The 21,424-nt window shown below is 36.7% G+C and overlaps 1 protein-coding gene across 2 annotated transcripts in view; it reads left to right on the plus strand.

Moving 5' to 3' along the window:
* Fnip1 (folliculin interacting protein 1) overlaps positions 1-21,424 on the plus strand; it is a 76,861-nt gene that overhangs the window by 51,678 nt on the left and 3,759 nt on the right. For both annotated transcript variants that reach the window (XM_021212294.1, XM_021212295.2), the window contains 9 exons: positions 329-464; positions 2,690-2,891; positions 6,391-6,476; positions 8,014-8,160; positions 9,117-9,286; positions 10,740-12,156; positions 13,231-13,399; positions 16,720-16,917; positions 20,250-20,365. In XM_021212294.1, coding sequence (XP_021067953.1) covers positions 329-464; positions 2,690-2,891; positions 6,391-6,476; positions 8,014-8,160; positions 9,117-9,286; positions 10,740-12,156; positions 13,231-13,399; positions 16,720-16,917; positions 20,250-20,365 — 2,641 coding nt within the window. The remainder of the gene's footprint in view (positions 1-328; positions 465-2,689; positions 2,892-6,390; positions 6,477-8,013; positions 8,161-9,116; positions 9,287-10,739; positions 12,157-13,230; positions 13,400-16,719; positions 16,918-20,249; positions 20,366-21,424) is intronic.

Consider the following 21,424-nt stretch of genomic DNA (forward strand, 5'->3'; position numbering starts at 1 on the left):
AAAAAAAAAAAAAAAGAATGGTGAGGGTTCAGCCAAGTTAGTGGACATTAGGGCAGCATAAGAGCTGATAGCTTGTTTCCAATAACATTTTTTTTTTCTGGGTTGTACAATGCCAAAAATGTCTTAGAGACTCTTGTAAATATAGTATTAACATATGAGTTTTCTCCTCTGAAGTATTCCTCCAAGTATACTTTAAAATGGAAAAATGAGACACATTGATGAAACAAAATAAAATATTTAGTTTACTCTGCTCAGTCTCTTAAAAAAGAAACTTGTCGCCATGGTTCTTCACTGATTAATAGTCACACTTGTTCTTCTGCCACAACAGCATCTCTGAGCAGCTTGCTCATCACCCCGTTCCCCTCCCCAAACTCTTCACTTACACGAAGCTGTGCCAGCAGCTACCAGCGACGTTGGCGACGTAGCCAAACAACAAGTTTGGAAAATGGGGTCTTTCCTAGATGGTAAGTTGGAATTGAACAAGATTGACTAATTCCTTAAACAAAAGTTTATGTAAGGTTTTTAGAATCTGAGACTTTTTATTTTGTATATTTGAAGTCTGAAAACTTAAATTTTTATTAATTTTTTAATTGTAGTAAAACAGACTAAAACAATTTTCTGTGTTAATCAGTTTTGCCATATGGTTTAGTGACACTAAATACCTTCACACCATCACTACTCTTTAAGTCATGAACTTTTTCATCTTCCCAAACTGAAGCCCTGAAGTTATTACACAACTCCCTACTCCTCATGTGCCCTGTGTCAACTTTTGTACTTTAAAAATATTTAGTTTTAGGTCTGCCTAGATGTCTATGAGAATGTAGTCATTTGTGTGCAGGTACCCATGGAAGCCAGAGGAAAACCCTTAGATCACTTACAAATAGAGTTGTATGCACATATGCCAGTGCACACAGACACACACATAAAAACAGGCTGTTTTGAGCTGCCTGACATGGGTGCTGAGAACTAAACTTGGGTCCTCTGGAAAAACATTAAGTGCTCATAATGACTGAACCATCTCTCCAGCACTACTATTTTTAATCTCCACAAACTTAATAGCTATAAATACCTTGCACACGTGGAATCATGAAGTACTTATCCTTTTAATTCTGGCTTTTTTGTTTAGTGTGTCTTTGAAGTTCACCCATGTTGTAGCATATATATGGAAATCATATTTATAGCTAAATAACATTACACTAGAAGTACATTTGGGGGGCTGGAGGAATGGTGTTCGCTGTGTAAGCATGAGAATTTGTGTTCAGATCCCCAGCACATTACCGATGTAAAAATTCAGGTGCACCACTCTTATCCCAGCACTGGGGAAGCAGAAGTAGAAGGGTTCCTGAAGGTTGCTGGCCAGAACATTTAGCTGAATTGATGAGCTTGAGGTTTAGTGAAGAGACCTCATCTCAGAAAATAAAGTGGAGAATCATTAGGAAGATACCCAGTGTCAACCTCTGACCTTTACATACATACCTACATATGTGCATGAACATGTGTGCATATGAGCCAGTGCACACACAGATACATATCTTTTCTCTATTTATTTATGAATACAGCTGCTGTGAACAACAGTGCTATGAACATGGGTATATAAACATTAGTTTCAGTCTGTGCCTTATGTCCTTTGGGGTATATGCCCAGAAGTGGGTTTACTGAGTCGTTAGTCTGTTTATAATTTTTAAGGAACTGCCTGCTGTATAGTGACCGTATGATTTCACATTCACAGCAGCAATGTAAAGACAATTCTGAAATCATTGTATGTTCACCAACACATGATTTTCTGTTTTTAGTTATGTGTATGGAAGCCCTTAACCTCCTGTATATGAGGCATTGTGCCACTGAGCTGCACTCTGCCACTAAGCCACATACTCAGTCGCATCCCTTAGTAATTTCCATCCTAATGAAACTGGAGTGAGTCACAAATGCTTTTTGGTCATTCATACATCATCTTTAGAGGAGTATATATTTAACTCTTTGTTCCCAACATGCTTATTTTATTGTTGTTGTTGATGAGTTAGGAGACATCTTTGAATATTTTGGGTATTCATTCCTTACTAGATATGTGATTTGCACATATTTTCTGACGTTTTCTAGATTGTGTTTGCCAACTGTTGATGATGATGTCCTTTGATACATATTTTTTTTTGTATCATCCAATTCTATATTGGCGTTGCCTGTGACATTTATGTTCTATCCAGGAAATCATTGCCAAAGTTAGTACCCTGAAGTCCTTGGCTTTGTTCGGAGAGTTCTTTCCTTCTTGCCCTGCATGTTCTTAGTGCTTTAGTTTCCATGATTCTAGCTGCGCAGCCTGCTCATTCTCAAGATGTTTTCTTTTAGCTTTTGCTAAAGTATAGCTATAGATTAGGAAACTTCATGTTTCCGTATTTATTTCACTTGTTCTCTTTCATCTTAAAATTCAGATATTTTTAGCTTATTTTTTGAATTGGAGTTATCTGCTTCTTTAAGACTTCTAGTAAGAAGCAAGATTCTCAACCATTTCCAACTTGATTCTGGTAAAAATTTCTTTAAAAAAGTGAAAAATAGATTTCTTGGAAAGGTAACAATTATAACATTTAAATTTATATTTAATTTCATAGAACAGCAAAAGAGCTTTTGCTCACCTATATTGAATTAGCAAGGAGGCAAACTATTGATGTTTTAAACAAAAACATTTATTTTTAAGGTCTATAGAAGAAAGCTTCAATCTGTCAGATGAAAGTAGTGGCCCTAATCCAGGAATTGTGAGGAAAAAGAAGATTGCAATTGGGGTAATCTTTTCATTATCCAAAGATGAAGATGAAAATAACAAATTCAATGAATTCTTTTTTTCACATTTTCCTCTCTTTGAAAGCCACATGAACAAATTAAAAAGTGCAATAGAACAGGTAAGTGTAGTATTTTGTATTTTATTTTTATATTTTACTTTGCATTCTTTTTAATAAGAACTGTGTTTATTCATTTGGCAAAAATTTGGTAGGTGTCTTGAACGTACTTTACAACCTGTTCCAGGAGCTGCAAACAGATGCAGTGTTGTTAAAGGTGTTTACTGTTTTAGTCAAAGGCCTCAAACAGTTTATTCATTCAGAAACTAAATCCTTATTTATTTATTTATTTATTTATTTATTTATTTATTTATTTATTATTTTCTTTATTTACATTTCAAATGCTATCCCGAAAGTTCCCTATACCCCCACCCCCACTCCTGCTCCCCTACCCACCCACTCCCACTACTTAGCCCTGGCCTTCCCCTGTGCTGGGTCATATAAAGTTTACAAGACCAAGGGGCCTCTCTTCCCAATGATGGTCCATTAGGCCATCTTCTGCTACATATGCAGGGAGTACTGGTTAGTTCATATTGTTGTTGCACCTACAGGGTTGCAGCCCCCTACAGCTCCTTGGGTACTTTCTCTAATCCTTAAGAGGCTGAAGAACAATTGTAGCAACCAACTGAAGGAAAGTGCACAGGCACTCCTGAGTTTTCCTAAGCTAGCAGGGAGTAAATAGGATAGTGAATACCTATGCATTTGAGGTGCTAAGAAGTGCTCTGAAGTGAAGTAGAGCAGTGGTTTTTTAATTCCTTTATCTTCCCATGGTTTTAGAGTTAAGAGAATGATCATTAATGGACATAAGGTAGTAAAGGCATGGAGCTGATTTATTAGATAGGAAGAAGAGAGCCTCCAGACACATCAACAGGTCAAGTGTGAAAACATGGTAGTCACAAAGGAAATAGAAAAGGACTGGTTGCTCGGCTAAGAGGAAAGTACTTTTGGAGGAAGCCAATGGGAAAGTGTTTTAAGAGGGATTAATTGTTATGTCAGATGCTTCTGATAGTATATGAAACAAATGTCTAAGCTTAGAAAATTGCAAAATACAGGGAAAAAACTAAAGATAGCTAAAAATGAACAATTGGGGGTTTGGGTTTTTTAAGAGTACAGAGGATGGAGAAATATGATTTTCTGATGTGAAGTCTTCATTTGGGCTTACTTAAAAGATGTCTGTCAGGGTTTGGATGCAACCCTTTGGGACTCAGATAAAGTAGAAGCAAGTAAACAAACAAACAAACAAACAAAGCTTAACGTCTTCACTGCCCAGGGGATTGATTGGCAGTTGGCAGAAAACCTTCCCAGGCCAGGCCACTTGTATGCATATTGTATTCTCATTTGATAGAGATTATTCTTGGTCTGTATTTTTAAAATTCAGACCATTAGCTTGCTAATCATGGCAATATACATGTGGAAATATGTATTGTAAAACTGATCTTATTTTGACTATGAATTATTTTAAGTATATTTAATAATTTTTCTCTAAGTAATTTTCCTCTTAGGACATTTGTAATTTTTTACAATTGATGTTACTTTATAACTAATGCCTTGGTGAATTTTGCAGATTATTTTTGGCAAAGTTTTCCCAAAGTTGTACTAATTAATCAGTATCTATGATTAAGTTGTTTATCCCTGCCACTGTATTTGGAAAGAGAAGGAGGAGTGATGTGAGCCAGTTACAAAGAACCCTACATGTGTTACCAGGGAGTTTGCTATCTTTAAAGGCTATTTGGAGAGTTTACTATAGAAAGATTAATTGGGTAATCTATTTAAAAAAGATTAAAAGCTAGGGCAAGGAAATCATTTAGAATGTACGACAGGAACAAACTGGATTTTTCTGCCTCTAGAGAAGACACAGGTTTTTATTTAAATTAAGTCAATTAAAAAATAGATAAATTTGCTGTACAAATGAGTTAATGCTAAATTTTTCAAGTTAGACATTGGTTATATATTTTTTTAAGTTGGCTGCTCTCCTTTTGTGTAGATTATTAACATCAAAGTTAATATATTTGTAATTCTTGTACCTGAAACATTTTTAGTGACTTGAAAAATTTTTTTATAGTGATTGTAGTTTGGGATTGGATCTTTTGGTTTGGTTTGGTTTGGTTTGGTTTGGTTTGGTTTGGTTGAGATTGGTCTCACTCTATAGCCCAGGCTGGTCAGGTGCTCAGTCCTATCTTCATTTCTCAGGAGCAGTGTGCATAACCTACTTAGAAAAGAATTTTACACTGAGTATAAAGTTTGGTGGGCTGTGTAAGAATTAAAAGTTACTGTAAGTGTTTTCATGTTTTAATGACTTGACCTTCCTACAGTCTAGAATAATGATTATAGAATGATGAAACTGAATGGACACATTTACTTTAATGAATGTGACTTGATAATAGAAATGTTAAAGAAATTGATAGAAGTTAATAAGCATTTGTTCTAGAACCAACTTGCAAAATACTCACTCTTACTATTTTACTGATTTTTTTGTTGTTGTTGTTTCTAAGCACCATGGTAATTATTTTGAAGTCTACAGTACTTTTTGAGATTTGTGATGTAATTTTAAAATGTTAGCAAGATTAAAGAACAACAGCAAATCCTGTCAAAAACAACATTCATTTTACCAGTTGCAAATTTCTTAACATTGATTAAAACTGGATTTCTCTTTCCTCCTATGAAGCTGTCCTTAGAATAATGGAACCTTAAACAAACAAACAAATAGTAAATAAATAAATAAATAAATGGGGTTTTATTTAGCCAGTTTTAAATTACATAAAGAATGCAGAATTAAATTCTCATTGGAAAAGTTAAATTTTCTTTTTTAATCTCTATCATTTGAATCCCGATCTACTTTCTTTCTACTTATATGAAAGCTTTTCCGTTTCCATTGGATATGCTTTTAAGAAAACAAGTACCTAGCGTGGTTGTAGTTTAGTGAGAGAGCCTATCTAGCTGTCCAGGGGATGGATTTGGGTTTTTTGGGGTTTTTTATTTTTTATTTTTTGGAATTGACCAGAAGGAGACAATTAGAGGGAAACAAGCAAATACCATGTTATAACTTGAGATTCCTGAGTCGAATTGTATTAAATTTCAGATTTTTCAAAAGGTATTAAGAATGTGAAATACTATGAACTTTGTTAATGTGTTCCAGTGTGTTTTGTTTAGAGAAAAAGTATCTTATAGCTAGTTGTGGTGATGTGTGCCTATAATCCTAGCAGAGGGGAGGCTGGGACTGGAGGATTACTAAAAGTTTAAGGCCACTCTGAAATACATAGTTCCAGGGTAGGCTAGGTTACAGAGTGAGTGAGTGAGTCGTTGTCTCAAAAAGTCAAAAATAGATTTTGTTGTTATAGCCCGCAGACTGTCAATATTCTTTGTGTGTCAGTGTTTTGCAGTTTGTTACCACAGAGACATTTTGACAATTGAAAATTTTAAATTTTGTAATAATCATGAATGACCAAAAGTACAGGAGAGAAAACCACTGTAGATATTAATGTGTGTTAAGGTTTTTTTTTTTTCCTCCAGTGTTGTGACTTGGACTAGTATAAGAATTAACTATGTAGCGATTGTTTTCAAGGCAATGAAAATGAGCCGGAGATCAGCTGATGCCAGCCAGAGAAGTTTGGCATACAATCGAATAGTTGATGCCCTGACTGAATTCAGGTACTTTACTCCTCACTTTGCCCAAGACAGGATTGTTTTATAGTATCCTTAGGAAGATAATTTATGTACATAGAAAGATAATTTGCCTTGCTTAAATAAGATTTAATTATTTAGATTTCTTCTTCTTTTTGTTTTGTTATTGGCATTTTTTTCTTACTTGTTTTTCAGACAAGGTCTTACTGTGTTGCCAAGGCTAACTTGGTACTTTAAGTCCTCTTGCCTTAGCCTCCAGAGTGCTGGAAATGCATTTTTACATTTCTTTCATATTCTAGCCATATGAGAGTGTAATTCAGTCAGGCTGTTGGCCATTATGTTGTTAAATCACATTTGGGAGTTGTTGGGATGTAGCTTTAATCCTAGACTATTTGAGACACACATATGAGAAGGTTGGAAACTGTTTGAAAATGCTGCTGTAGAGAATGGAACTACTGTTGTGTGGATGCCAGATTTACTTGTTTCTTTCTCTTTTAAAATTTAATTTTATTTTTCTACTTATTCACTTTATTTCCCACTCACTGCCCTCCTCCCAGTTACCCCCTCCCCCCTTCAGGAGATTTTTCCCTGTCCCCCCTTCTCCTCTGAGAGGGTGCCCCGCCTCCCCGTGTATTCCCCAACCCTTCACTTCAAGTCTGTGCAAAGCTAGGTGCTTCTTCTCCCACTGAGGCTAGACAAAGCAGCCCACATACAGGCAACAGCTTTTGGGGTAGCCCCTGCTCCAGTCGTTCAGGACCTACATGAAAGCCAAGCTCTATATATGTGCTGGGAGGTCTAGATCCAGCCCGTGTATGTTCTTTGGTTGGTGGTTCAGACTCTGGGAGCCCTGATTTACTTACCAGATTTACTTGTTCCTTCCTAAAGCTTCTAAAACTCACCTTGGTTAATATAGTGAATATCTTAGTTGAATAAATACTTATGTAAAAGGAGAAAATTAACAAATATGCTTTGAGGGCTTCAGATAGAGTATGTTAGGACAACTAGGAGAACACTGTAGTGACTGTGCAGTAGTCTTTCCTTTGTTGAAAGGCAAGAGAGAGATAAAATAGATCATATGTGTCTGGTGTTCTCATCCTCCTAATGTGTGTCATTGGCATGGTGACATATTAGCTGTGTTGATAGATGGATGGGTAGCTGGGTTGTTTTTGTTTTGTAGTGCTAATAATTTGTAGTTGGCTTACGTAGAACATATATTTTAGAACTTTAATGTAGAAAGGGGATCAAGAAAGAACCTAGTACAATCCTTTAGCCTAATAGATGGAAAAAACCTGGTGTCTAAAGTAGGAAAATAATGTGACCTAAGGACACCGTCAGTGGGGGAAAGGACCAGCACCAAAGCTAACACTCTTCACCGTCACCTGCAGAATGCACTCCCCATGCTACTAGCTGGTGGTAAAGAAGGAAAAGCGGGGTGCATTGACCTTTATCCCCCTCCCTCAGAAATTCTAATAATCTAGGAGAAAGTCTTCAGTTGGCAGCATAGCCTTCAAGAGTATGTTATTTTGAGAACCTTAAATTTTACAATGTGTTTTCTTCTTTTTAGAACAACAATTTGTAATCTTTACACAATGCCAAGAATTGGGGAACCTGTCTGGCTTACAATGATGTCAGGGACTCCAGAAAAGAACCAGCTTTGCCATCGTTTCATGAAGGAATTCACTTTTCTAATGGAAAATGCCTCCAAAAATCAGTATGGCTTACTTTATTTATTTGGTTAATTATATATGTTACTTTACTATAACTGTGTCTGCATTGAAGGCAAGCTTAATTATAGAATTAGGAGAATAACTCTTTGTCTTAATAATTATTAGTTATTTATGGTTAAGCTATTCTAAGATGATCCAATGATAGGATATGGAAGAGTACTGCAGATCTATATAAATAAAAACGAGCATATCTTTATGCTTAATTAAAATTCCTGATGTTACAGAATTCCCCAAGGATTCTAATTTTGTGTGTGTATGAATTGCATTCATTTATGATAGTTTTGTTTCATAGAGTGTAAAAACGTAAGGAAGGACTCAGATTCCATTGTTAGAATTTTATTTCCTTGTGAGTGACAAGGCAACTTTCCTCAAACACTAAGCAGAAGTGGAGGTGAGCTGTGCTGCAGTGAGAGCAGCTTGCTGGGCCGACCAGCATGCTGGGCTTGCTGTGAGACTCTCAGGGGCTGTTCTACTCTAGTTCCCTTCTTACTGTTTCTCAAGTCTTTAGTATACACAAGGGATTTGGATGTTGTCACCCTAGTTCATGATAAAGGTTACTTAACTTTCATTCATTTATTTCGCACCAACTGGAAATTTGAAAATTAGGGACCTGTTCACTGATTCATTAGTGAACTGGGCAGATTAAATACTGAAAATGATTCATATTTTAAGTAAAAGGCTTTTTTTGTTTAATTTTGTAATTGTAATCTGAAATTTTCCTTGTCAGTGTTTTACTATTAGTTTGAATTGCTTTTCAAGGAAACATAAGGGCTCATTTCCCAGTTGGTATACCTGTGTTTTCTTCTCACCTCTTCTTTTTAATAACTGCTGTTGAGTAACCTTTGGATACGCATTCTCATTGTTTACTCTAGCAAACATTTTACTTTTTTAAAGTTCAGGAGTGCAGACTGGAGTGTAATAGGATACATTTTGTTTTCAGATTCTTGCCAGCTCTCATTACTGCGGTTTTGACCAATCATCTTGCCTGGGTTCCAACAGTCATGCCAAATGGACAGCCACCTATAAAAATATTTTTAGAAAAACATTCCTCTCAGAGTGTGGGCATGTTGGCAAAGACTCATCCATATAACCCTCTTTGGGCACAACTTGGTATGTAGCCTGAACATCATACATACTGTATAGAAAGTTAAAACTCACTTTTAAGTAAAAACTAACTACAGTCCTTCCTTTTGTCAGTTTTATTCTAGAGTGTCTCTCTGATACTCGCCCTTTCACATCTGCTAAGCTGTCCTGTTGTCTTCTGCCTGCTCACATTCCTTAAAACTAAAGAACTGTGGGTAGAGTAGAAGGCGCACAGTGTAGCTGCTTTAACTTTGATATAGTAAATCAATTTCAATTTCTGTGGTGATTATTTTTAGTGCATAGTTGTATCTAAGGCTCTGTGCACAGAGCATAAGAGAATGTAAAGACAGATGAATAATGTTACCATTTCAAGAGGTTTATACTCATGATACTATAGGCAGCATATATTTTTTTCAATAATTGTAATACATTAATAAATTATGTGAAATGGAAGTTGAGTGGTAGCCTAGGCAGGGGAGTTAGTCTTTTCACAGTTGGACACATCTACCTGAGACGCTTTACAATAGAAGCGATAAAGACGACTGAGCTCCATACTGTTAGGGATTCTGACCATTCTAGTGTTAAACTATTGTGTATTGAAGTTTAGGCAAGGGCTTTAGAGAACAGCCATACAAAGGTGAACTTTAAGAAGATGAAGTAGAATCGCTTCTCGGCCTTTTGGCTAAGATCAGGTGAAGAAGATGAAGTAGAGAGTTATGTGGGACCTTCCATGAAAGACTCACCAGGCCAAAGCAGTTTCAGTTCATTGGATAGATAGTGAGAATTGAGAGGATTATGTTAGAATAATGATATTGTAATATTCTAGCCAATTTATTAGCCAGAGGAAAAAATTTATCAATTCTGTCTGCAGCATATATTTACTCAAGATTCATGTTCATTCTTTCAAAAAATATTCTGTTTTATAACACGAAGGTAAAGGATTTTAAATAAGTATATTGAAAACTTATAAAAGGGATTTGTATTGATATATTTGTTCTCATTTATAAGTTTTTGTTTTGCACTTGAGGTAAAGGTTTGATTTGACCCATAAAACAAAACAAACAAACAAAAAACCCATAACTCCTCCTGCTGTGCTCTATGCCACCACTGTCCCTCTCCTCAGCCTACAGTAGATACTGTGTTTTTCCTTTCTATATTTGATTATGACCTCCTTTATATGTCCTTTGTGTCACACCTATTGTAGAGAATATTATTATTTTTAAGTTTGACTTTAAGAACTAGCTCTTTGAGGTTTTAAAACCACACAGCTGTTTAGAAACACAGCTTTAAGGAAAAAAAAAAAAAAAACCCTCCGTTCACCTTTCTCCCTGGTTAAAACCTCTCATCTTACCCTACTTTCTTGAATAATCAGTCATCTTTTAAAGTACTTAAGAGTAAATTATGAACTTGTATGAGGAGGTTTCTCATGATTGAAAGACTGTTTAGCTGTGTGTTTCTTAACTGATCTTTTTTATTGCAGGAGATTTGTATGGCGCTATTGGATCTCCTGTACGGTTAGCAAGAACTGTAGTAGTTGGCAAACGACAAGACCTGGTCCAGAGACTGCTTTATTTTCTTACTTACTTCATCAGATGCTCTGAACTTCAAGAAACCCATCTTTTAGAAAATGGAGAAGATGAAGCCATTGTTATGCCAGGCACAGTGATTACTACCACTTTAGAAAAGGGGGAAATAGAGGAATCAGAGTATGTACTGATCACAATGCATAGAAACAAAAGCAGCTTGCTCTTTAAAGAGTCAGAAGAGACAAGAACTCCCAACTGTAACTGTAAATATTGCAGTCATCCACTCCTTGGGCAAAATACAGAGAATGTGTCACAACCAGAAAGAGAAGATATTCAAGACAACTCTAAGGAATTGCTAGGAATTTCAGATGAATGCCAAAAGATTTCTCCTCCTGACTGCCAAGAAGAAAATGCTGTTGATGTTCAACAGTACAGAGATAAATTAAGAACTTGCCTTGACACCAAGTTAGAGACAGTTGTTTGTACAGGATCTGCTCCAGCAGACAAATGTGTGTTGTCAGAGACATGCTTGGAACCAAGAGAAGAATCCTGGCAGAATAAGGAATTGCTGGATTCAGATAATCACACAGGCACAGCAATGAGACCCACAGGAATAGTTGTAGAAAAGAAACCTCCAGATAAGAATGTGCCCAGTGCATTTTCCTGTGAGGTAACTCAGACAAAGGTTACGTTCTTGATTGGAGATTCTATGTCACCTGATTCAGATACTGAACTTCGGAGTCAGGCTGTGGTGGAACAGATTAACAGACATCACAGCAAACCACTAAAGGAAGACAGAGGAGTGACTGATAAGCATCAAGAAAGTAAAATAACTAAGGACCAATCTGAAGACTCTGGCACACAGAACATGGTTTCTGGAGAGTCCTGTGAGCTTCCTTGTTGGAGTCATTCAGATCCAGAAAACATGAGCTTGTTTGATGAATATTTTAATGATGATTCAATTGAAACCAGGACTATTGATGATGTTCCAGTTAAAACAAGTACAGATAGTAAAGAGTATTGCTGTATGTTGGAGTATCCAAAAAGATTGTATACAAAAACTAACAAACAGAAAAGTGAACTTTGTAAATGTATAGAAACAGTTCATCAAGATTCATGTAATGCCTGCCTTCCTCAGCAGGGCCAGAGGGGCTCCCTCTCCATTCTTGTCCCCCATGGGGATAAAGAGAGTCTAGACAAAAAGAATGCTGTAGGAACTGAATGGGACATTCCAAGAAATGAAAGTTCAGATAGTGCCCTTGGAGACAGTGAGAGTGAAGACACGGGTCCTGACATAAGGAGACAAGCTGGCAGTTACTGTGGAGGGGATCCGGAAGACTGGGCAGAAGAGGATGAGATACCTTTTCCTGGGTGAGTGGAAAGTTCCCTTCTGAAACAGCCCCTGCTAAAGCATGCACTATTCTTTGGTTTAGTCAGTCTCTAGAGATTGGGGGCAACTAACTTTAAAAAGAGGTTAGGGCTCCGAGACGGCTCTGCAGTAAAAAGCCTGATGATCTGAGTTTGATTCCTGAAACTCACAGTGGAAAGAGAGAACTGACTCCCAAGGGTTGCCCACTGACTTCATGCAGCTATACCCAAAGTAATGATTAATAAAATAATTTTTATCGTTATTATGCTGGTTAAATTCTCTTTTACTCAGGAGAATTAAAGACTATTCCCCACATCATCCCCTCTGGAGGCATCAGATAAATTAAAGAATAGAAGTGAATGCCGGGGTTGGGGGGCCAGTGGTGACTCACGCCTTTAATCCCTGCACTTGGGAGGCAGAGGCAGGTGGATTTTTGAGTTCGAGGCCAGCCTGGTCTACAGAGTGAGTTCCAGGACAGCCAGGACTACACAGAGAAACCCTGTCTGGACAAAAAAAAGTGAAATGTAGGAAGTTGATCTCTGTTTAGTTTTCAGACCATTTTGAAGTGAAGTGTGTGCATACACATTCCCAAAGTGGACCTATGACAAGCCTGACACTTAGGAAGAATCTTTGATGTGGTAGGAAATAAATAAATTTAGCCTGCACAAAGAGGGAATATCTATTTGAGGTCAAGTATACAAGGAGAATATCCCTTCTTCGAAATCCTACAGACCCAGCTTTTTAGCTACTTTCTTTGTTTTACACACTGGTTTTCATAGTCTGATTGTATTAGGAATGTGTTACAAATATCTGTAAGGTACAGCCTCCTAAAGTCTTTTATAATAGAGTCATGCTGTTCTTGAGACCTCCTCCAAGGGAGAACAGAATTTTGTTGTTTGTTTTAGTCCTAGAGCCATTTTTTATTTAAGGCTTATTCCTTATGTAGTTTATAGGCAGCAAGGGCACCGAAAAGACAGACTAGCAGAGTTAATAACCTTTCCCACCCCATCTTCCACCACTGGTAAAAGATGTTTATTACTTACTAGATTTCTTTTCCTTGGTCATCTTTCTTTCAGGTCAAAATTGATTGAAGTGAGTGCTGTTCAGCCCAACATTGCCAACTTTGGAAGATCCTTGCTGGGTGGCTACTGCTCATCTTATGTTCCTGACTTTGTTCTTCAAGGAATTGGAAATGATGAGAGGCTCCGTCAGTGCCTGGTATCAGATTTGTCTCATGCTGTGCAGGTGAGATACTTTCATAGAGCCTGAACATATTTAAAGCAAAACCGGTACATTAGTTTTAGCCAAGCTGTGACCACATAAGATAGTTATTGTTCTCTGAATCTGTTACTTCATATATAGCACCTGTGTCTTTGTATTTACCATTGTGAAAACAAGAATTGAATTTAGGAATCTTCCAAATGGAACTTTGAAATTAAAAAAAAAATTTAGATACTCATAGTATCAAAAATTTGAGATTTCCAAAAGAGTATTTAATTCCCTTGTCAGATGATTGCTTATATACAGAAACAGAACTGATCTTGTGTGTTGATCTTTTATTCTGTAGCTTTCCTGAACTCTTAACTCTTCATATTAAATCCTTGGAGTTCTTATACATGATTCATGCCATCAGTGAACAGTGTTATGTTTTCCATTCCAGTCTTGATTGTATTGGTTTAAATCTGTACAGTGGTACATGGAAAGAAAGGCATACAGAAGATGGTCTTATCTTGCTCCCTATCCTAGAAAAAAAGCCATTGACTCTTTCACTATTAGGAGTTAGTGATAGGGCTTTTGTAGATAGATGCCCTTTTCAGATATGGAAGGACCTTCTACTCCAAGTCATTGGTTTTTTTGTTGTGAGGTAATGGTGTTGTTTGATCACTTTGGCTCTTTTGGTAGCTTGGGAGTTTATTTTGTTTTGACTTGGATTTGAAATAGTCTTGCTGTATAACACAAACTGACCTAAAATTTTCAATTCTTAATCTCAAGTATTTTTTATAATTTTATTTTATTTTTTTATTTACTCACTTTACATCCCACTCACTGTCCCTTTCCCAGTCACCCCCCTCCCCACAATCTTTCTCCCATTCCCCCCTTTCCTCTTCCTTTGAGCTGGTGGGGTTCCCCCCTGGTGATTACCCCCACTCTGGCACTTCAAGTGAGGCTTTCCTTCCCAGTGAGTCCAGACAGGGCAGCTCAGCTAGTAGAACATATACCACAGCTTTTGGGATAGATCCTGTTCCAATTGTTTAGGACCCTCATGAAGGCCAAGCTGCACATCTGCTATGTATGTGGGGGCAGGCCTAGGTCCAATCCGTGTATGTTCTTTAGTTGGTGGTTCAGACTCTGAGAGCCCCCCAGGGGTCCAGGTTTGTTGCCTCTGTTGGTCCTCCTGTGGAGTTCCTATTCCCTTCTGGGCCCACAATCCTTCCTCCTGTTCTTCCATAAGAGCCCCCCCAGCTCATCCACTGTTTGGCTGTGGGTAGTTGCATCTGAGTTGGCTGCTGATTGGAGTCTCTTAGAGAACAAAATGCTCCTGTCTGGCCTTTTCCCTTGCCGTCTTTAATATTCTTTCTTTGTTCTGTAGATTTTGTATTTTAATTATTATGTGTTGGGTGGGATTTTTTTCTGGTCTAGACTAATTGATGTTCTACAGTCAGCTCTTTCTTTAGGTTGGGAAGATTTTCTTTTATGATTTTGTTGAGAGTATTTTCTGGGCCTTCGAGCTGGGACTCTGTTACCTTCTGTTCCTATTATGTTTAGGTTGGGTCTTTTCATGGTATCTCAGATTTGCTGGATGTTTTGTGTCAGGAATTTTTTAGATTTAACATTTTCTTTGGCTGATGTATCTTGCTCCCTATCCATCTTCTGTGCTCTGTTGGTGATGCTTGCATGTGTTGTTCCTGTCCTCTTCCCTTGACTTTCCATCTGCAGGACTCCCTCAGTTTGTGTTTTCTTTATTGTGTCTATTTCCACTTTCAGGTCTTGTACAGTTTTATTTATTTTCTTCATTTGTTTAATTTTATTTTCCTGTATGTCTTTAAGGGATTTATTTGTTTGTAAAGGTAGTATGGTTAATCTGTTCCTAACTTCCCAACTGGTGCATGTGTGCTTCAGCACCCCAATGTTGCGATTCTTGGAAGACACACACAGAGAGAGAGAGAGAGAGAGAGAGAGAGAGAGAGAGAGAGAGAGAGAGAGAGAGGGAGAGAGAGGAGAGAGAGGAGAATGAATTACTGTAATGATGGAAGTGAGAGGAGAAAGGCCTCTTACTCTCGGTTTTGATGCTCTTTTCTTTTTCCAGTTTTTTTTTTTTTTTTAAGCCTATAACCTATCAAAATAATAAAAGATAGTGAAGCACTCAGCATTGCAGGACTGTATTACTGGTAGAAATGCTGTGTACCTAGTTGCTATCTATCTATCTATCTATCTATCTATCTATCTATCTATCTATCTATCTATCTCTTACTAACTATTGTTTTTCAAGGCAGAGTTTTTCTGTGTAGCCCTGGCTTTCCTGGAACTCCCTCTGTAGACCAAGCTGGCCTTGAACTCCTAGAGATCCACCTGCCGCTGCCTCCCAAGTGCTGGGATTAAAGGCTTGTACTACCACTGCCTGGCATTAATTGTTAATTTTAACATTTGGGATAAAGTTTTTGATTTCCTCTGAGGGAAGTCCAAAAGTACAGCCTTCTGCCTTATGGCCTTTTACTTGTATGTCAGTGTACTAGATAGTTAATTGTTTTGTTCTGCTTTTGCCAACTTGATATAAACTAGAGTCATCTAGAAAGAGGGAACATCAACTGAGAAATTGCGTTTCCAGCAAGTTATCTTGTAGGCAAGTCTGTGATGTATTTTCTTGGGGATTGATGTAGGATCACCAAGCCCACTTGGGTGGTACCACTCCTTGGCATGTGGTTCTGGGTTGTATAAGGAAGCAAGCTGAGCAAGCAAGCAAGCAGAATTCCTCTATGGTTTCTGTTTCAGTTCCTGCCTCAAGGTTCTGCCAGACTTCTCTTCAGAATGGACTATGCCATGGATTTGTTCTCCTTTAAACATTGTATCTATATTCTGCCTGCAAGTCCTAACAAATAGAAAAGTTAATGTACACAGGCAGTAATGTGCTTCACGGCATCACTGAATTTCTCCTGTGGTCCTGAGGCATGTTGATGGCTGATAGCACAGAATTTTACGATTGTCCCATTTGTACAAATAGGTTTATGTCAAAAAGAAAGAAAGTCTTCTGTATTTCGAAAGATCTGGCCTTTTTAAACTAAGAACTGTTTTCTTTCTATTGTCTGGCATACGGGTTTGTGAGTGGTTGATCAAAAAGATTAGGAAAAGTTAAATTATAGATTTAAGGATACAAAGCTTCATGAATAGATATAAAGCATGTGTGATGATTTCTATAAAGTATTTCAATGTATTTATTGTATTTTCTGTCAAGGGTTCTTTGGTAACTTATTTTAATATATTTTTCTGCTTTTTTATTAATTGATTTGTTCTACTTTAATTAACTTTGAAAACTTTGCTAACCATAGACTGAATTCTTTTCTTTCCAGCATCCAGTGTTAGATGAACCAATAGCAGAAGCTGTCTGTATTATAGCTGATGTGGATAAGTGGGCTGTTCAAGTGGCCAGCAGTCAGAGACGAGTAACAGATAATAAATTGGGAAAGGAGGTGCTGGTCTCTAGTCTTGTTTCCAACCTGCTTCATTCCACTCTTCAGCTTTATAAACATAATTTATCTCCAAACTTTGTAAGTATATGTAAGATTTGAATGACTGTGTGCTCTGCTAAGTGAACTTGGCTAAATATGTACACACACTAAATATTCTTACTAGCTTTTATTATTGCTTTGCTGAAAGAAGTGTTATAATGAATATTTATCCTCCACAACCATTGTGGAGACATAATCTAGAGCTGGGATATTTTGGAAGGTTAGATTAGATCACTCAGGTGGTCTAGGTCTTGAATGTTGGTTCACATGATAGGACTAGTGATCCACGAAGGAGGAAAGACTCAGATTGTTCTGTCTCTACCCCGTGAGAACACAGTGAGAAGGCAGCTGTCCATCATCTGAAAAGAGCCCTCACTAGGACCCAGATAATGGATTTTTCCATCTCTGGAATATGAGACAATCTATTACTTAGACCATTCATCTGTGAGCTAAGAATGAAAGGGATGTTCTTAAATCTGTGCTATCTGATTTTAGGAGCCAGAATTTTGGTCACATGTAGTGTGGCCACACAGTACTCATGGTTCGTATAGGATGTCTTTTCGGATCCCATCATGATGTCAGGACTTTGAATAATTCCACGGTGTGACAGTGATAGTCTCTTCACACTTCAAGAGCTCATTCTTTTTCATGTTAAGAGAACTATAAGATAGCATGGTTCAAAAGCTCTCTGGGTCCATATGACAAACATCTAGAACCACTGCTCAGTGTCAAAAGACTGAAAGCTACCCCAGGAGGAGTAATGAAGAAACCTATTTTCAACACATTAGTTTAGCATGGTACTTAAGTACTAACTAGAATTAGTAAGTGAAAACAGAAACAAAATACTTCAAAATTGGAAAGGAAGATAGAATTTATTTTTATTTGCAAATGACATAATCTAGGAAAAACATATCATGAGAAAAACTGATAGAATTTTCAGGAGAAAAGACATGTAAAAATAAGATAGTCTATATTCTAGCCATGAGTAAACTGAAAAGGAAATTAAGCAGTTCTGAGTTGTGTTGTGTCCATACCAGTGACAAGAGGATGAAGGATTCAGGCACCTCTGCTCTACCAGGTGTCCTGAGCTCAGTTCTCATTACCTATGGGGTAGCTCACAATCGTCATCTGATGGTTTATGTGGGCACTGCATACATATATTACACATGCATACATACAGGCAAACATACATGTACACGCACACATATATAAAATTTTAAAAATCAAACAATATTTTTCAAAACAGTAGAAAGCCCTATTTAATTCAGTCATATATGGAACATCAGGAGAACGCAATGAACCAAAATAATTTTGAAAGGAAAGTAGCCAGGCATGATGGTACATGCATGTAATTCTCACAAGATCTGAGCTACACAGTGAGAACTATCTTAGAAAACAACAGCAAAACCTGATTTCAAAACTTAAGAGTGCTACTACAGTCTAAGCATGGTGGGAGTAGAATGAAGAGCAGAGTACAGATAAACATTCTTCATTCATTATAAAATGAAGAGCCCAAAATTAAGCTTTTTCATATAAGATTGGTTTCAGTAATAGTGCCAAGACCACATTAAACAAGGAAAAGTATTTTCAACAAAAGACAACAATATTTTTTTAAATGTTCTTGAATTCTTATTTTATGCCATATATAAAAATGTGCTCAACTTGGAGGAAAGACCTATATTTTTAAGAGCTAAAATTTTTGTTGCCCATGTTTTGGGTGTTATGTTTAAAAATAATTTTGTCATTCTCATTATATGTCACAGGTTTTACTCTTTGCTTTCTTATAAGTTAGTAGTTACTAGAGGGTGGGAGGGAGGAAATTATTATTGGGTGAAAAGTTTGTGATAAAAAGAAATTTTCAAGTCGATGGTGGTTATAGTTGTACATTATAGATGTTCTTAATGTCACTCAGTTATAGACTTTAAAATGTTCTGTATTAGGGCAGTGGATATAGCCCAGGTAAGAATGCTTACCTTCTATGCAAAAAGCCCTGGGTTGATCCCCAGCACCTTATAAAAAGAGTGGTGGTGACAGAGACAGGAGAATCAGAAGTCATCCTGAACTTTATAGCAAGTTTATGGCTACCTTGATACACACCTAACCCCATTTCCAATTTCAAAATGTAAAATAATAATAATAATAATAATAATAACCCCATTTCCAATTTCAAAATGTAAAATAATAATAATAATAATAATAATAATAATAATGTATATACATATTCTGTATATACATATTCTGTAGCTAACATTTTCTTTTTTTTTACTTATTATTTTATTTTATTAGATATTTTCTTTATTTACATTTCAAATGCTATCCCAAAAGTTCCCTATACCCTCTCCCCGCCCCTACTCCCCTACCCACCCACTCCCACTTCTTGGCCCTGGCCTTCCCCTGTGCTGGGTCATATAAAGTTTGCAAGACCAAGGGGCCTCTCTTCCCACTGATGNTACATATGCAGCTAGAGACATGAGCTCTGGGGTTACTGGTTAGTTCATATTGTTGTTCCACCTATAGGGTTGCAGACCCCTTCAGCTCCTTGGGTTAAAGTAATTTTCTTATCAGGTGCTTTTAGTAGTTCATTTTCATTAGAAAAGAATTTATTGCTTATTACTTGAAATTCACATTTTCCCCTTAAAGCATTTATAATACTAATCATGTGAAAAAATCATCTAAACACATAACAAATTAATTACAAAATAACAAAATGTATGTATTTTGGGTTTTACTATTTTAGGTTAGAAACCTCATTCAGCAAGGTCTTATTCATTCCTTGAACTGTTGTAAACTTTATTCTAGAGAGAGAATATATATGTGTGTGTATGAATGCATGCATGTATGAATGTGTGACATATACATACACACATCTGTAATATATGAGTATATATATTTATCAGATTTGAAATTAAAGTATGTTTTATTTTCTTGTAAATGAATACTGATGATCATTGTGCAACAACATCTGGAATGCTGGTGAATCTTACATTTAAAATGGTTGAGATAGTAAATTTTATTGCAGTTTAAAAAGAACAATGTTGTAGGAGTTGACCTTTGATACTGAGTTGAAATAAATTTATACTCATTTTCAGCTAAAACTGCACAACTAATTTGTTTTGGACATAAATTCTAGTTGGCGAAACCAAACTGAATTGTGGAAAACTTGATGCTCTGAAATTTGCCAACGGGATGTTGTGGTGGATACTTTTATAATACAGCACCCAAGAATTTGAGGCCATCCTGAACTATGTTGGGAGTTAGCAAAACTCTGTTGTTATTCCACATGTCCTCCCCCCAGCAAGGAAAGGAATTTGATACTACTCAAAAGAATTGGAAGGCTGTTCTAACAGGGTTTGGTTCTTTCCTGACTGCAGTGTGTAATGCACCTTGAAGACCGGTTACAGGAATTATACTTCAAGAGCAAAATGCTGTCTGAGTACCTGAGGGGACAGATGCGTGTTCATGTCAAGGAGCTAGGAGTAGTTCTTGGGTATGTTCGTGGGTTTTTTTTTCTGGCTTTTCTATGTCTTTTGTCATGTTCCTTGAAACTGCTTTCTGTTGTTGTTTATTATAGGGTATCTTTTCCTATTAGAATCTGGGTACTGTTAGTGTTTAATTCTCTTTGTATCCTGGAAAAGTAGATTTCTGTTATTCTGTTATCCACTAATATAAATGCCTAGGCCCTTGACCTACTCTGCAGTTACTCTCTGAAAAGTAACACTTATCTGCAATGATAACTAAGGAGGAAAAGGAAGTTGGTTTCCCAGCATAATGTTGCCTTATTGTATTTTGTGCTGTCAGCTTTTCTATGGTCTGTGTGTACATGATAAGAGGAATTAAAGATTTTTCTCCCTAAATTTAAGTTCTATAAAAGGAAAAGGATCAGCATCAATCATTTAGAATCCAGTGTGTATGACAAACTAAGTTAAAGTCTAAAATTTTTTTGTCATCCATTCTGGGCATTTACCCTTATAGCCTCACACTTACTAATACTTTACTGGAGCTGTATGTCATCTCCCTTGCCCAATTCTTTAGTCATTCTGTAGTGTGTAAGCAATATCCAAATTGGAAGTAGCTAGTTTTGTAAATTAACATGTCCTTTTGTCAGATATTAGGACTGAACATGATTTGAATGACTCCAAATATTTCTGACTTTAACACTATTTGTATTCTATACCAAAGGTTGTTCAAATTCCAATGAAGCTTTTTAGAGAATGGTTCTTTAGTATTTAGAAAATCAGAAACATATAATCTTATTTTCCTGGGAAATGGAAGTGTGTGTGTGTGTGTGTGTGTGTGTGTGTGTGTGTTTGTATGTGTGTGTGTGTGCACGCTCGCGTGCGCATATGCACACATGCGCTACCTGTATTAATACTTTTAGAAATCAAACTAATTTTTAAAATAATGTAATAAACCCAAGTTCATAGAACATTTGGTATAAAATGGAAAGTAAACTACCATCAACTTTTCCTCAGCTTATAACACCAATGTCAACACTGTTGATATTGTTTATTGTTGCTGAATTTTAAAATGTATAAAAATAGAAATT

The sequence above is a fragment of the Mus pahari genome, chromosome 14 (genome assembly GCF_900095145.1).
Source record: "Mus pahari chromosome 14, PAHARI_EIJ_v1.1, whole genome shotgun sequence".
NCBI classification, from domain to species: domain Eukaryota; kingdom Metazoa; phylum Chordata; class Mammalia; order Rodentia; family Muridae; genus Mus; species Mus pahari.